The 16,438-nt window shown below is 26.6% G+C and overlaps 10 protein-coding genes across 10 annotated transcripts; 6 read left to right on the top strand and 4 right to left on the bottom strand.

Moving 5' to 3' along the window:
* Window positions 1-96: 96 nt before the first annotated feature.
* EHI_140320 (protein kinase, putative) lies at window positions 97-2,292 on the top strand (the record flags this gene model as incomplete). Its single annotated transcript, XM_646642.1, has 1 exon — window positions 97-2,292. One exon carries the CDS (start codon window positions 97-99, stop codon window positions 2,290-2,292), a length of 2,196 nt encoding a protein of 731 aa, XP_651734.1.
* A 131-nt stretch (window positions 2,293-2,423) lies between these two features.
* On the top strand, window positions 2,424-4,415 carry EHI_140310 (uncharacterized protein; the record flags this gene model as incomplete). The annotated part of the gene is made up of 1 exon (XM_646641.1): window positions 2,424-4,415. One exon carries the CDS (start codon window positions 2,424-2,426, stop codon window positions 4,413-4,415), a length of 1,992 nt encoding a protein of 663 aa, XP_651733.1.
* Window positions 4,416-4,649: 234 nt separating this feature from the next.
* EHI_140300 (uncharacterized protein) lies at window positions 4,650-6,269 on the bottom strand (the record flags this gene model as incomplete). The annotated part of the gene is made up of 1 exon (XM_646640.2): window positions 4,650-6,269. The coding sequence occupies one exon, from the start codon at window positions 6,267-6,269 to the stop codon at window positions 4,650-4,652; it is 1,620 nt and encodes a 539-aa protein (XP_651732.2).
* A 169-nt stretch (window positions 6,270-6,438) lies between these two features.
* Window positions 6,439-8,151, top strand: EHI_140290 (uncharacterized protein; the record flags this gene model as incomplete). Its single annotated transcript, XM_646639.2, has 1 exon — window positions 6,439-8,151. One exon carries the CDS (start codon window positions 6,439-6,441, stop codon window positions 8,149-8,151), a length of 1,713 nt encoding a protein of 570 aa, XP_651731.2.
* Window positions 8,152-8,729: 578 nt separating this feature from the next.
* EHI_140280 (RhoGAP domain containing protein) lies at window positions 8,730-9,618 on the top strand (the record flags this gene model as incomplete). The annotated part of the gene is made up of 2 exons (XM_651661.1): window positions 8,730-9,106; window positions 9,159-9,618. 2 exons carry the CDS (start codon window positions 8,730-8,732, stop codon window positions 9,616-9,618), a joined length of 837 nt encoding a protein of 278 aa, XP_656753.1.
* A 37-nt stretch (window positions 9,619-9,655) lies between these two features.
* Window positions 9,656-10,666, bottom strand: EHI_140270 (uncharacterized protein; the record flags this gene model as incomplete). The annotated part of the gene is made up of 1 exon (XM_651660.2): window positions 9,656-10,666. The coding sequence occupies one exon, from the start codon at window positions 10,664-10,666 to the stop codon at window positions 9,656-9,658; it is 1,011 nt and encodes a 336-aa protein (XP_656752.1).
* A 1,008-nt stretch (window positions 10,667-11,674) lies between these two features.
* On the bottom strand, window positions 11,675-12,508 carry EHI_140260 (copine, putative; the record flags this gene model as incomplete). Its single annotated transcript, XM_651659.1, has 1 exon — window positions 11,675-12,508. The coding sequence occupies one exon, from the start codon at window positions 12,506-12,508 to the stop codon at window positions 11,675-11,677; it is 834 nt and encodes a 277-aa protein (XP_656751.1).
* Window positions 12,509-12,705: 197 nt separating this feature from the next.
* EHI_140250 (uncharacterized protein) lies at window positions 12,706-13,587 on the bottom strand (the record flags this gene model as incomplete). The annotated part of the gene is made up of 1 exon (XM_651658.1): window positions 12,706-13,587. The coding sequence occupies one exon, from the start codon at window positions 13,585-13,587 to the stop codon at window positions 12,706-12,708; it is 882 nt and encodes a 293-aa protein (XP_656750.1).
* Window positions 13,588-13,745: 158 nt separating this feature from the next.
* On the top strand, window positions 13,746-14,317 carry EHI_140240 (deoxycytidine triphosphate deaminase, putative; the record flags this gene model as incomplete). Its single annotated transcript, XM_651657.1, has 2 exons — window positions 13,746-14,156; window positions 14,213-14,317. 2 exons carry the CDS (start codon window positions 13,746-13,748, stop codon window positions 14,315-14,317), a joined length of 516 nt encoding a protein of 171 aa, XP_656749.1.
* A 139-nt stretch (window positions 14,318-14,456) lies between these two features.
* Window positions 14,457-16,424, top strand: EHI_140230 (kinesin, putative; the record flags this gene model as incomplete). The annotated part of the gene is made up of 2 exons (XM_651656.1): window positions 14,457-14,739; window positions 14,818-16,424. The coding sequence occupies 2 exons, from the start codon at window positions 14,457-14,459 to the stop codon at window positions 16,422-16,424; spliced, it is 1,890 nt and encodes a 629-aa protein (XP_656748.1).
* Between the last annotated feature and the right edge of the window lie 14 nt (window positions 16,425-16,438).

Below are 16,438 nucleotides of genomic sequence, written 5' to 3'. Positions count from 1 at the left end.
AACACAATAATAAAAAAATTGTTTTAGAAATGAAGTTTCATCAAAATAATCAGCGAAATCGGGAAATTAGGAAAATATGATATGTGATATGTTGTGATGAGTAAACTGAACTCAAAATATCAATATATTACTCTTTGTGAAATGCCTGAAATCAAAACTGTTATTGAAGCACCAAATGATAATAATTCACCACCTATTGGAATATATGGACACAGTACATGTTATGGAGATTGTAAAATGTATGTTTATGGAGGATGGATAGATTCAGAAAAGAAGTATAATAGTTGTTTGTATATTTTTGATTTCGAATCATTAAAATGGAAAAAAGTAAAGTTAGATATACAATTTGAACGAGCATATCATACAGCCACTTATTACAAAAAAAAAATTTATTTAGTTGGTGGGTTACAATATGAAGAAATTATGAAAGGAATTGATGTTATTGATACAGAAAATTATTCAATTGAAAAACTTAAAATAGTACTTGGTGAAGTTCCTGGAAAATACTTTCATTCTACTGTGTTATATAAAGGGGCATTATACATTTATGGTGGAAGAACAAACTCAAAGAAAAGTAATGATGTTGAAGTATTTTCAAAAGATTTTATTAAATTTGATATTGACAGTTCTTCTTCTTTTATTCTTGGAGGTAAAGATGAAGACTTATATAGAGAAAAACATGGATGTTTTATTACAAGTGGTGGGAATATGTATGTTATTGGTGGATATACTACTAAAGGAGAGTCTGTTAAAATTAGTAGATTTAATATTGATACACAAAGATGGTTTGAATGTAGTAATTTTGATTGTCCAAAGAATGAATTACGTTTTGGGTATTTCAAAAATGAAGATATAGCAATTTCTGTTTATGGAAATAAAGGAGAAGAACCTATGGATGATATTTATTATTATGATGTTCATGGGATGGGAAGTGAAAAAATGATAAAAGGAAATATAAAAAATAGTCTTATGGAACAAAAAACATGGGGAAATACATTAATACCATTTTCATTTAGAAATGGAGGGTCATTTTTTATTATTATTGGAGGAGAAAAAAGTACAAAACCAATGATTGTTTGTAGTATTGAAAATAAAAATATGAAATGGGAAGACCTTAAAAAGGTTGTTGAAGAAGAAAAATTAAGTATTCCACAACAAAAAATAATTGTTAACGAAGAATTATATTACTTTTTAAAGAAAAATAATTTAACTCATTTAATAGAAAAACTTCTTGAAGCAAAAATTAATGATTATAATACTCTTCATTCTAGTTCTACGGCTTTATTAATTAAAGCTGGTATTAAGAAAGGATATGCTATACAATTATCAACAGCTATTGCTAAAGAAGATGGATTATCTTCTTCTAAATTACATGGAAAATATGAATATCTTACAGAATGTGAAGTAGGTGAAAAATTAGGAAATGGAGCATTTGGAGTTGTTTGTAAAGGAATGTGGCTTGGAACTACTCCTGTTGCAATGAAAGCAGTTAATGGAGCATTAGATAAACCAGAAAAATTAATTGAATTAGAAAAGGAAGCAACTATTACACAATTAATGAAACACCCAAATTTAATAACTATGTATGGTTTATATAAAGAGAAAGATACAATTTTCATGATTCTTGATTTAGCTGAAGGTTCATTAGATAAATTAATGAGTCGTGAAAATCCAAAAAATGAACGTGCAAATATAACATTTAAAAAACAAATTAAAATGGCTATTGATTGCGCGTCTGGAATGGCTTATTTAGAGTCATTAAGAATTGTTCATAGAGACCTTGCATTAAGAAATTTATTATATATTCATGATGATAAAGGAGGTTATATCACTAAAATTGCTGATTTAGGACTATCACGTCAAACGGCTGATGGTAATTATACAACTCAATCAAAAATATTTCCTAAACGTTGGACAGCTCCAGAAGCTGGTGATCCTAATTCTCCATCATATCTTCAATTTAATACAAAAAGTGACGTATGGTCTTATGGCGTTGTTTTCTGGGAAATTTTAACAAAAGGAATTATTCCATATTCTTCTATCTCTAAAGCCCAAGACGCTCTTGACGCAGTCATTAAAGGTCTTCGTTTAGAAAAACCAACTATTCTTGAAGAAAATGGAAGTGTTGGGGATAAAGTTTGGGAAGTTATTACAAGTTGTTTTAATAGTCCAGACAAACGTCCACGATTTAGAGATTGTTTTAAATCACTCACAGAAATTTATGACTCACTTCAAGAGGAAGTTATTCTTCCACCACCAAAAGAAGAATCTGATGATGGAGGATATGAATAATAACAAATTATTCTTAGTATAACATTTTTCGTTTTAAATAACAAATTATTTGAAAAGAGTAAAAAATTATAAAAAAGAAAAAATTAACAATCAGATAAAAAACCCTTAAACAAACCCTTCAATGCATTTTCATGTCATCCATCGTTTCTAACCACGTTAGAATTGCACCACAATTTCTTGACTCTATTTTAAATCAAATTCACTCAACTAAAGAAGTAGGTAAGTTTGCTCAAATTAATAAAAAGTATAATCAAGTTGTTTGTACAAAAAATAAATTACAAAAACTTGATGATCCATCCCCATTAATTTTTGGAGGTGCAAGTGTATTTAATGGACAATTTAAAAATTTAGTTAAATACATAAATGATTATAGAATGTCTATTGCAACTATTCTTGAAGTATCAGAAGAAGAAGATTTTTCTTTAATTAAGAAATATCCAACATGTAGAATGTTATTAAAACATTGTGTTGATCTTACTATTCGATGTTTAGAAGAAATGGATTTATCATATTTTAATGGATTAAGTATAAAGAAATTGTCTATTGATTATTCACTACTTTCATTTAATCAAGAACTTAAATATCCATTAAATGATCTTATTCCATTCTTTTCTAAATCATTAGAACAAATTACATTAGATAATGTAATGTTAGATGATAAATATTTACCAAGTATTCTTGCTCTTTTAAAAGATAATAACCCAAAAGCTGAAGTTAAAGTAATTGTTGTTCAAAAAAGTAATTATCTTTATGATATAGAAAAAATTAATAAAGTAAATGATAATGTAGTTATAATTCTTAAGTATGATATTCTTAATCCTTTTTCTGAACAAATTTGTGAGAAGATTGTTACTGAAGAACTTTACCTTCATCCTTCAATTTTCCAAAAATATCTTGTTACTCCTGCTAATAAATATGTAGCAGCAAGTGTTGCTCAACTTGTTGATAAATGTGCTATTCAATATCTTTGTCTTGAAAGGGCTGTTCCTGCATCAGAAGTTCCTGATGTTGAAATTGATAAATTAAAAATTACAGGAAGAGTTCCTCGACAATTTTATCAATCACAACAATTAAAAAGTATTAGGTCATTAGAAATTACTGAAAAAACAATTCAACAAAAAACTGAAGAACATTATGACTTAACACAATTTACTCATTTAACAGAATTAAAAGTTGGAGATGACTTAGAATTTAAATCAAAAAAGAGAATTGTTAATCTTCCTAATACAATTAAAGTATTATATTGGAGACAAAATTTTGCTCATATAGGTAAAGACGTTAGTGTAAATGGACAAATTGGAATAAATGGTCTTAATCAACTTGAATTTGTTTCATTTGAACCAATAGAAACAAGTTTTGAGAATGTTATATTCCCACAATCACTTAAAGATTTAAGATTTAATAGAGCACCACTCTTAACAGATATGCAACAAATAGGAACATTGAACAATTGTACTCAACTTATTCTTGCCGATTGTGAATCATTAAAAAATCCTATTTTCCCTAAGAATTTACAAATATTAAAAATGTCATATTGTACTCAAGTTACTTCTCTCAATTTAGTTTCATTAACTAATTTAACTAATTTGGAATTAGGTCAATTTGCTGGAACAACTATGCAATTACCATTAAGTCTTAAAGAATTTACTTTAATGCAATCTCAAAAATTAATTCATTTAGACTTAACTACTACTTTGATTGAAAATTTCAGCATCGATAGATGTGAACATATTAAACAAGTCACTCTTCCTACTTCTGTTAAACAAGTTAGTTATAAAGATTGTGATGTTTTAGAAGAAATAGACCTTTCACAAATGACAAAATGTAAAAGATTTGATGTTGAAATGTTACCAGAATTACGTGTTCTTAAATTATCAACAAGTATTGTCCATTTAAATATTGTTGATGTTGATTCTATTGAAGCTATTCAAGACTTACGACCATTTACTAGTTTAGTTGATGCTCAATTTATTAATTGTTCAAAAATTAAACAACTACAACTACCAAAACAATTACAAATTTTATCTCTTGACGATAATAGTTCTTTATCACAAATTAATCGTTCTGAATTAACTCAATGCAAGGTTATTGTCTCAAATTGTGAACAATTAAAATCATATTAATTAAAACAAGTTTTTAATTAGTTAATTCTTGTTATTTTTTGTCATTGAAAAAATAAAATTTGATACATACAGATAATATTACATTGATTATACATTATTTGAGGTATAACTTTAAAATTTATTCATAATAAAATTTTCTTATTTTTTTTATTTATAAATGACTTAAAAATAAATCCCTTTTCTTTTTTATATTATAGAAAATGAACAAACCATTATTGTATTAGTTATTCTAAATTAAGCTTCTTGTTTTTGATTGAATTCGTTTATTTTATTTATCATTTCAAGATTTAATTTATGTAGTTCATCAAAGTCTTTTTTAACATCAACATATCCTAATTCTTCAACTCTACTTTGTGTTTTTTCGTATTTTTCTTGACTGAGAAGTGTAGTTGAGTTGAGTTCTCCTCGTTGAGTCTCTAATGAAACTAATGAACTAAACAAATCATTCATTTTAGTTATTTGAGTGATTAGTGAATGTTTTGTTTCTTCTTTATATTTTGTATTTTCTCTAATTAGTCTAATAAGATTGATATAATTCTCAGAGACTTTGATTTTCAATTGAGTTAAATCAGATTTTATAATATTTGTGTCGTTGAATATCTTTTCAAGGTCTTTGTCTTGTTTCTTTAAGAATTTAGTCATAGAAATAGTTCTATCAATATATATTTGTCTTTGCATTCTTTTATCGAGTCTTGCATTTACTTGTTCTTTTTCTTTAATGTCTTCATCTAGACTTTGGATTTCAAGAATGATGGCTTTTCCTTTTTGTCTTATTTGTTTAACTTCTTTTGCTTTTTGTTTTGTTTCTTCAATAATTACGTTATTTTTCTTTTCATTTTCTTGGACTTCTTTCTTCATTTCATCTTCATAAAGAGTCCATTTTTGTTTAAGACCTTCTAATTTATTCATTTCACTTTGTTTAAGTTCTTCTAATTTTTCTATATATTCATCCTTATCATTTGCATCAATGTCTTTGACTTTTTCTCTTATAATTTTTTGTCTCTCAAGTGTCTTTTGTTTTTTCATTAATTCTTCTTTTTCTTTTATCATTTCTTTTAATTCATTTTTACCTTCATTGATATAATCCTCTACTTTCTCAATTCTTGTTTTGATTTTTTGTAATATATCTTCAACCTGCTGTCTTTCTTTAACTATTTCATCTAATTCACTTTCTAATCGAATTTTCTTTTCATTTTTACTTTCTTTTAATTCAACAGCAACCATTACATCTTCTTCTTTTTTTTCTTCTTCTTCATTCTCTTCTTTTTTAATAATTTCTTTTCTAACTTGAGTCTTTGCATTACTTTTCATTTCTGCTATCACATCATTTTGTTCTTCTACTTTCTTTTGTAAGATTTTTTGGAGGATTGAGTTAACTCTTTTTCTTTGGTTAATATCTTTTTGTCTTATTGGTGTTTGTGGAGGGATTCTTCTCTTTTTTTCATCATTCATGTTATGGACAATGTCATACAAAGTTTTACTAATGGAGTTTCTGATTGATTTGTTGGTAGATAAGTCATCAGGAATATGCTTCATCAAAAAATTTAAAATATTTGTAACGTCTGTTGTTTTTGGATATAATATTTGATGATAACCAATTGGTTCATTAAACCCCATCTCTTTAATGATTGATGCTTGCTTTGCACAAACACGTACTTTTTCTGAAGTTTGTTTAGGAATTGAGTCAGTGAATATTCCATATTTTTGTTGGTCAATTATTTTAAGTATTTGTGTTGTTAAATTATAAAATACTCCACTCTCACTAATTATTCCTTTTAGTGTATCAATTCCTTTTGGAATCACAACACCACAATTATGCAACGATCCAAATAAAATTTCTTCAGCTTCCTGCATTAATACAGTAAAATTGTTTTATGTTTAGTTTTTTTTTTTCAAGTTCATGAGAGATTGTTTAAGATTTTTGAGAAGATGAAAAATATAACAAAAAGAAAGACATAAAAATAAAACTCATGAACTAAAAAAAAAAGAAAGAAAAAATACTGAAAAACATTTTTAAAAACGAATGAACGAAACCAAAAAGGATCAAACAATGGATGGATTTCTGACAGAGGTTGAAAGTAAAGAAATTCGTGATTGTACTCAAATGGTTTCTCAAGAATATCGATCTGAGGAATTTGTTTCATTAGATAAAATTATTCCCATTTTAAGAGATCCAATGGCAGATACAGGAGATTTAAATGTTCGATTAGTAGCAGCTGAAAAGGCAATGGGAATTGTAGTACATAAATACTTTTCAGGATTTAACAAAACAATTCACAATTATTCACAAATTAAAACACGTATGGATCAAATAAATGCAAATATCAAAGAAATGAAGAAAGGATTAGTTGAAAGTCGTAGTAAAATAATAACAGCAGAAAATGAAGAAACAGCTAAAAGATCAGAAGAAATTGCAGAAGTATATAAAGATAGATTAGAACAAGGATATGTATTAGAATATATTAAAACTATTAAATGGTTATTACAAGTACCACAAGAAATTAAAGAATATACTTCTCAAAATTATTACCTTCATGCCATTCTTCTTATTAATAGAGCATGTAATGCTAGTAAATCACCAGCTATTCAAAAAGTTGTTGATTTAAAAAAAACATTAGATGATATGGAACGATTTCGTGAACAATTTGCATATATAATGAAAAATAATTTAGAAACATTATGTATGAAATATGCAATGGGAATAACAAGTACTTCAATGACAGCAGCAGAAATTGAATATGCAAAACATCAACAAGTAAATCAATATCCTCATAGATATACAAATTATGAAATTGATGCAGAAATGTGTGTACAAGAAAATTTAGCATTAAAACCAGATTATGATTATAATGAACAAATGTATGCATTAAGTAATGCCTCATGTGTTTTAGGTGATAAAATTTCAGAACAAATTGCATTTGCTGTTTTAGAAGGGACTGTTAATAAACTATCTTCTGTATTTGGTCTTCATAGATTATCTCTTGATAAAAAAGTACCTGAACAACTTTCTTTTATTGACTCATCAACATTTCAAAAGATTAAAGGAAAAACCCAACACTTATCATCAGTAGATAGATTTGATATGTGTTTGAAAGTTGTCTTTAGATTAATTTGTGTTCATGTTGCCCTTTGTACAAAAATGGAAGAATTCAAAAGAACTAAAATGCCAGAGTATAGTAAAAGCATTTGTCTTGATGAAATTAATATTTCATTTGCTACATCAGCTGTATCTAAATTAAAAGAGTCAAATGCTGCATTAAAAAGATCAGGATGGGGAAGAAAGTTAAAATCCATTCAATCTAAAGCAGAACAAGAATTAAAGGAAAGAGTAGAAAAAGCAGAGTCTGTTGAACTAACAAAAATTGACGAAAATAAAGGTTTTGTTAACAGTTGTTTAGAACTTGCTTGGTCACAAATTCAAAATTTTCTAATAAAAGTATTAAATAACAGAATATTTGAATCAGAACATTCCAAACAAAAAGAGGATGTAGGAGAATTATTTTCGTTTGCTAATTGTAATGTTGGTGGTGAAAAGGAAGAAAATCAAAACGAAAAATATAAACTAGCAAAGAAAACTCTTACTAAAGAAAACATCAAAAAACTTATCGTTTCCTTAGAATCTTTTATTAAAGATGTAAGTAAAACTTGTCAATTTGAACCTGATAAATTTAATCAATTAAGAAATATTATTTCTATGAAGAAAGACGATTTAGCACATAATTTATTCGATGACTAATTAATTGATATTTTACTTATCTTCTTTTTACACCTTCATTGATTCTTTTTAATGGTATTAACATTCTTCAATTTATTTTATGGTGTTAACTTCATTCTCTTTACATTGAACAAAGAATGGAGGTAATTCTAATTCTTTAATTAAAATATATAAAGCTATATTTCAAGTTTTCTTCTTTTTAAATTTGAATGAATTATTATTTTCAAGAAAAGTAATTTGACTAACTCATAAAAGTAATAATGTTATAGTTGCTTAAAGGACTAACAAGGGAAATGTAATTTATCCAACAAGTATTTCGTTGAATAGAAATTGTTTGTTTTCAAGTGGTTGAAAGAAAAGAATAATTAATAAATGTAACATCCAATGAATTCTATTTAGATTGAGACAATATTAAACTTGAATTATCCAAAGTGTTGAGTTGATAGTAATGAGTTTTTAAATGCGAAATAACAGAAGGAATTTCTTCAATTATTCTAAAGGAATTTCAAATAAAAAAACACAAATAATTTCTTTTTGAAACATCAAAAAGAAAAAACAAAAAATAAAATGATAAAAATATAAGAACTAAGAAATAGAATATGAATAGTCAAATATTTGGTGTTTTATTAGAAGATGTTCCATTAAAAGAAGGACTTCCATTACCAGTGTATGATTCATTAAAATATTTTAAAGAAAATCCAACATTATTAGAAACAGAAGGATTATTTAGAATACCAGGAAATATGTCAGTTGTTAATAATTTAAAGAAAGAATATAATGAAGGAAAAGAAGTCAAATTAGAAGGAGAAAATATTCATACTATAGCTTCATTATTTAAATTATATTTTAGAGAATTACCTGATAGTTTAGTTACAGAAGAAAATACTGATTTATTTCTTGTATTTATTGAATTAGATAAAATAGATAAAAACCAAACAATTAAAAAATTACAAAATGTATTAAAAGAATTACCACAGTTTGTAATATTCTTTTCTTTCTTTCTTATTTTAATATTAATTCATGTATAGAGTTCATTTAAATGTTTTAAAATCATTAATTGGGTTTTTAGTTCAAATTACTGAAAAGAGTGATTTAAATAAAATGGATTCAAGAAATCTTTCATTAATCTTTGGTCCTAATATTTTTAATCATCAAGAAGCTTTAGACTTAGTTCGTCCTGATAATCCTGCAACAACTTGTACTCAATATTTCATTGATAATTATCATCAAATCTTCGACTCTTTAGATGTTTTTTTTCCATTATTAAATACTGTTGATAATAATACTAACACTCCTTCTCAAAACTCTCAAATTAATGAAGTTAATTCTCAACAACCACTTCCATCTTCTAATCATTTAACCATCCCAAATAAACCACTTCCTAATATTCCAATTAATAGAGACTCTTTACAAAATATCCCTCAAAAACTTGATGATAAAATAGTAATTCAATCACATTTACAAAATGAACCTGAACAACACAATTAAGTAATTAAATTAAATACCAATACATTTCTTTTCTTATTTATTCTAACTGAAAGACAATTATCTTTTGAGCCACAAATTTATCATTTCTTAATCCACTAAATAATTCAGTACCACATGGAGGTGCATCTTTAAAATTCTTAATAAATTCTCTCTTCTTCATTGGTGAACATTCAAATTGACCAATCTGATAACAACCAAAGATAGTAAATAAGTTAATACCTCTATTAGGAAAAATTATTAATGAATCACTTGTTTCATTTGGTAAATATCGTGTCATAGGAATACCAAATGAATTTTTACATGTAAAAACAAAGAATTTATCATCATTTTGTACAGCCTCCCATCTACTTTTTGGTGGTGAAGAAATACTCTTACCATGAAACGATCCAAAAACATCAGTAGTTCCTGTAACTATAAAAATACTAAAATTCGTTCTATTACATAAACTTCTATTTAATGAAAGAGTGTCTCTTCCATTTACATCAGAATTATATACAACTTCTGCTTTATGAGTTGCAGTCCATTCAATAACTTGTTTAATATACTTTTCATCAATACCTCCATATTCATCTGTTTTATTTTTTACAAGTGCTACTGAATAAGGAACTGGTAGTCGTTCTTCAACATATCTCACTTTAATATCACTAAGTTGTTTTTGTGCTGCTAAGTTAGCAATAATTGGTAATAATGGTGATGGTGGAATACGTCCTACAGAACAGTCAACAGCAATTTCAAAAGCTTCAGGAGACATTTGTATGAGTTGTTCTTTCGTTGAATCTTCTTGTGAAGCTATTTCAGTAGTATGAGAAGTAAATGCATTAAAATCTTCAATAGAAAAAGAATAAAGAGATTGTAAATATTTCATTAAGTCGTTATCAGGATGTTGAGAAAGATAATTAATAGCTTGAGGTGAAGTATTAATATGTAATGTGTGAGATAAATAATGGTTTAATAACACTGAATGTAAATTAATTGTCTTATTAAGAGAAATAAGGTATGAAGAAATAGATTCAATTGTATGTTCAGAAGGAAAATTATGTTGGATCATTACTTGAAAGATTTTTATTATTTTTTCTAACAGATCTTTTTTAGATATTTTCTAGATGACTTGTCCATTGTGTTTAACCCCTCTAACTAATCCAATAACACTTCCTTGTGGTCAAATTATCTGTAGTGATTGTGTAGATAGTCTTTTACTTGGTTAAAGTGAAATAGAATGTCTATTATTACAAGAAAATATAACTTATTGATTATACAATAAATAAACAGTAATTAACAAAAAACAAAGAATGAAATGATTGAAAATGTTGTATAAGCCATAGACATATTGTGTTAATAATGAATGAAGAATAAACTAATTTTATTATTAATAAATAAAACGTAGTTAATTCAATGTTAATAAATTTATTTGCGATTCTTCTTTGATCATCAGAGAGTAATCATAATTTTCTGAGTTAATATTGTTTGTTTATCAACCATTCATTTATTCTTTAACTTCTTTAATTTTTTTTACATATTGAGAAGGATGTTTTTCTATTCTTCATTCCTTTATATAAATTGAATTAAAGTGTTTCATACTTCGTCATCTTATTGTTTCTCATTTACATAACTATTTCATCTTTTTTTTTAATTTTTATTATGTGTTAAAACTCTTCATTCTTAACTGTATTATTTTATGATGACAGAATATACTATTATCACTGTGTTGTTATGAATAATTTCATTTGTCATCAATAACATAAATATCATTTTTCTTTTATAATACACAATATATTAAACTCCTTCATTATCAAATATTCTTGTCTGTCAATAAGGAAATAATACTATCATTGTTATAAATACATATTCTTCAATAATAACAAATGATATTCAACCATAAATATTAATCACTACCATCTATGGAATAATGAGTAAGATGTTTTTTTTTATAAAAAAGCAATGTCAAAACCAGACAATAACAGACTATTCGAAACATTGTTTTATTTTAAAGTTTGTGTATTGTTTGTTACATGCAACTTCCAAGTCCAAACCAAAAATATAAAATAAACTTAATAAATTAGAAATATCCCAATTTCTTACAACACATGTATTGAATAGGAACTTCTTGAAGAGCAGCAACAGCAAATGCAATGTCAGGATTTTCTACTCTTGGTCCAATAACTTTATTAAAATTAACAAAATTGAAATTATCAAACTTGGAGTTACCTAACTCATCATCAAAAGTCTCCATTTTATCAAATGGTCCATCTCCTACTCCAATACAAATTATTGAAATAGGATAATTAGAAGCTTGTTCTATTGCTGCTTTAGTTGCTTTTTCATTATCAACTTGACCATCTGCAATAATAACTAAAATATGATATGCTTGAGTTTTACGAACTATATCAATAGCTTTATTAATTAATGGAGCAAAGTTAGTTGGACCAGACATTTGAACACTTGGAGTAATTTCATTGTATCGTTGTAAAACATGACCAAATCCATTACAAGGTGCATCATTTGGTAAAAATGAAAATATTGATTTATTTGTTGTTGTTATATCTCCAAATCCATAAACTGGAATTAAATGGTCATCATCAAAAGGATCTAATGTTCTTCCAATAATATCAATGACTTTTTGGTATGGATTAAATATTGGATCTTGTGGATTAATAGTATGAAGACATTGACCACCAAAAGAATGTTGTCCAGTCCATGTGTTTGATTTAGTATAGTCTATTCCCAGGATCAAATTAGAACTTTCCAAACCAGCTTCTCTTAATCCTTGTTGAAGTTCTTCCATTGTTTGGTAATTATCAGGAATCATTTTTCTAGTATCAGCGGTTTTAACAGAAGTATTACTTTTTGTTGGTTGTCTAGATGAATTTTGTTTTGAAGAAGATCCACCCATGAAATGTATAAATGAAGATTGTAAGATAACAGATTAATTCTTCAAATAGTTTATCTTTTTATGACTTTTTTAGAAAAAAAAAATATTAAAAAAAAAAAATATAAATCAAAAATCATTAAACTATAGAAAATGAGAGACAAGACTCTAACACTAAGAGACAAAGTCATAACCTTCTTATTTATTCTTAAATTCATATTTTATTGGACAAATGCCTTTTTAGTATTTTGAATTAGTTGAATAAATAATTGAAGGCGTTGATCATAAGGATTATTCTCAATATCTGCAAGAACTTCTTTTGTTAATGAATCAATCCGACTAAGATATTTTCTAGCCATTTCATCTTCATTACACATAAAATAATATCTACCATCATAATTAACTACTCCTTGAGTAAATGCACATTTACTATTATCATGAAGTTCTTCTTGTTTTGAATCAGACTGAAGAAATGGTTGTTGACAAATAACAAAAGGTGATTGTAAAGGAGGATTTATTGACTGAATTGAAGTTTCACCTTTTTCATTAAGGTCTTTTGATTGTTTTTCTTTTTTATGTTTTAATTGGAAACAGTTCATTTGCATTTGTTGTTTACATGCTGCAGAATGTCCTTCTCCAATAGTAACAAGAACTACTTTTTTTTTCATAACAATTTGATACTTTGAACTAAACATTTTAGGCTCAAATAAAGGAAGAAATGAAACTTTATGAGTTGAATAAATATTATTGTCAAAGTTGAAAATAACTTGTTCTTTTTTAAATATTGTCCCATGAATTATTGTTCGTAATTGTACTTCTCTGACAAAAGCATGTGCACCACAACCTACTTTACTTGTTTTTTCTTTCCCTTTATTATACTCATTATTACTACAAATTCTTTTTACCCAAATTTTATGTTTTTCTTGTGATGTTGCTGCATCTCCATAACATCCTATTTGAACAACTTTATCTAAGAAACATAATGCTTTGTCAAATACATCAAATACAAAAAAATGACTAATTCCAACGCAATTTCTCATCATAGGTTCATTAAAATTAGCTTCTTTATCATAAACAAGTCCACCTCTTTTAGAAGTGAGCATCTAAAATAATTCTTTTTTGGTTTAAGTTCAGTTTTATTTTTTTCTTTCTTTTTTTAATGTCATATATAACATTTGATAAAATATTAGGGTTAATACTAAACGAAGAAAACCCTTATCTATATATAAAGTATTTCTAAAATTTTTTAGAAACTTTTGACATGTCAGTATTAAGTCATGACGCTATCTTAAAAGCTTTTCAAACAAAAGAGATTGTTATCACTCCATTAAATGAAAATGCTGTTGGACCAGCAAGTGTTGATTTAAGTCTTGATAATGAATTTAGAATATTTAAAAATAAAGATTGTCCAATGGACATTAAAGAATCTACCAATTATAGAGAGGAAACAGATGTTATTACAATCAAAGATGGAGAGTACTTTGAGGTTCAACCACATACTACTTGTCTTGGTATTACAAGGGAGACTGTTACATTAAGTAATGGAATTTGTGGATTATTAGAAGGAAGATCAAGATTTGCTCGATTAGGACTTTTTGTTCATATTACTGCATCATTTATGAATCCAGGAATCTCAAATAGACAAGTTTTAGAAATATATAATTCATCAAATGTTTGTTTTATTCTCCTTTTATTAAAAAAAAAAAGAAATGAAATTTATACCTATAGAGAATAATCCGTTTGTATCCAGGAGAGAGAGTTTGTCAAATGATATTTATGAGAATGGATGGAACTGCTCAGTATAAAGGCATCTTTGAACATAATTATTTATGAAGAGCTAAGATAATTTAAAACAGTATTTTCTTATTAACGATTCTTTGTCATATTTTCTTATAATAAAATAGTAAATAATTATAAATTTTTACTAAAAGGAAAAAAGTGAAAAAACTCTTATTTACTAAATAATTGAGTGATGAACAGTTCTGTCTCAGTTGCTATTAGAATTAGACCACAAAATGAAAGAGAAGTCAATGACGTCTGTATTAAAGCAGAAAATGACAAGACTTTGGTTTATTTTTCTGAAGAATTAAAAGGAGAAAGTTTTAATTTTGATTATGTTGCTGACCAAAAAACATCACAAAAAGATGTCTTCACTCAAATAGGAATTCCTCTTGTTGAAACAGCATTAAACGGATATAATTCAACTTTATTTGCCTATGGGCAAACAGGTTCAGGAAAAACGTTTACTACATTTGGTTTGTATTATTTTTAATTATTTTTTTAAAAGGAATAATTTGATTTTATTACTTATTTTTCAAGTATTTATAATTTAGGAAATTGTGATGTTGAAGAAGAACAAGGAATTATACCTCGATCATTAAAATATTTGTTTGAAAAGGTCAATGCTCAAATGGATACAGGAAGTGGAATTATTTATTCAATGACATGTTCAATGCAAGAAATTTATAATGAACAAGTAATTGACTTAATTGATAAAAATAAAATTAAAACAGAACTGAGTATGGTAGCTGTTTCTGGTGATGATGATAAACGAAAACGAAAAAATGATTTATCAAATGAACAAATTGTTATTACTTCTTGGGAAGAGGCATGGGAAATTATCCAAAAAGGATTTACACTAAGACACACAAGTGCAACATTATCAAATGATAGATCATCTCGTTCACATTGTATATTCACTGTATTTATATCAAAGTTAGAAAATGGAATTGGAAAAAAAGTTGAATCAACAAGTAAATTAACGTTTGTTGATTTAGCTGGGTCTGAACGTCAATCAAATACTGGAGCAAAAGGAAAACTATTAAAAGAAGCAGCAAATATTAATCGTTCTCTTGTTGTATTTGGAAGAGTTATTCATGGGTTAGTTCAAGCAAGTACTGGTAAGTCAGATGTGTTTATTCCTTATAGAGATAGTAGATTAACATTTATGTTAAAAGATTCATTAGGTGGTAATTGTAAAACAGTTATCATTGGAACTGTTTCACCTTCATTATCAAGTATTAAAGAAACTTCTTCTACCATTAAATTTTGTTTTTCATCACGTAATATACAATGTATTATTAAAAGAAATGCTGTTTATACAGGAACACCTGATGAAATGAAAGAAGAGATTGAACGACTAAGACTAGAAAATGAACAACTTAAACGAGGAAATGGAATTATAATTGGGGCTGACAAACTTGAGAAAGCAAAATCACAAATAAGACATTTAGAATATACCGTATTTGCTAAAATGGATCAAGAAAGAATACTTAGAGATGAAAAGAGAGATTTAGAAGAAAAATTAAAGAAGAAAGATGATATTGTTACAAGATGGCTTCAGAATGAAGAAACATTCAAAAAAACTGTTGATGCATTACAAAAACAAATTTTAGGATTAAGAAAAGGAAATAGTAAAATTGTTAGTGATGCCATGAAAACAGAGATTGAAAAATGGAAAAAACTTGCTCAAAATAACGCAAAAATTGAAACACTTCAATTAGAAAATGATGAATTAAAAGATAAAATTGAAAAATTACAACCAACAGAAGACAAAACTGAGGAGTTAAATAGAATTATTATGGAAAAGACAGATGAGATAACTATTATTTCTAAACAACTAAGAGAAGTTACAGAAACTAAAGAGGAATTAATTAAAGAAAGAGATGCTTTAAAACTCGATGCTACTAGATATGTTGAAAAAGAGTTTAAACAAAAAATTAATGATTTGGAAACAGAAATCATTGAGTATAAAACTGCACTGAGTGATAGAGAAAAGATTATAGAAGACTTACATCTTGAAATTGATAATCTTTATAAAGACAATGAACAATTCGTCATTTATATTGATGAACTTAAAAAAGCACTCGATAAGTATTCTAGAAAAAGTATAAGGGAATTAAAAGAAGAGGTTTGTGGAAAAGAAGAGCAACCCAAATAGGTTTTTTAGGTCTT

This window comes from Entamoeba histolytica, genomic scaffold (assembly GCF_000208925.1).
Source record: "Entamoeba histolytica HM-1:IMSS scf_1104750518431 genomic scaffold, whole genome shotgun sequence".
NCBI classification, from domain to species: domain Eukaryota; phylum Evosea; order Mastigamoebida; family Endamoebidae; genus Entamoeba; species Entamoeba histolytica.
Note: the sequence above shows the minus strand (reverse complement) of the source record. Positions and strands in the feature narration are given on the sequence as shown.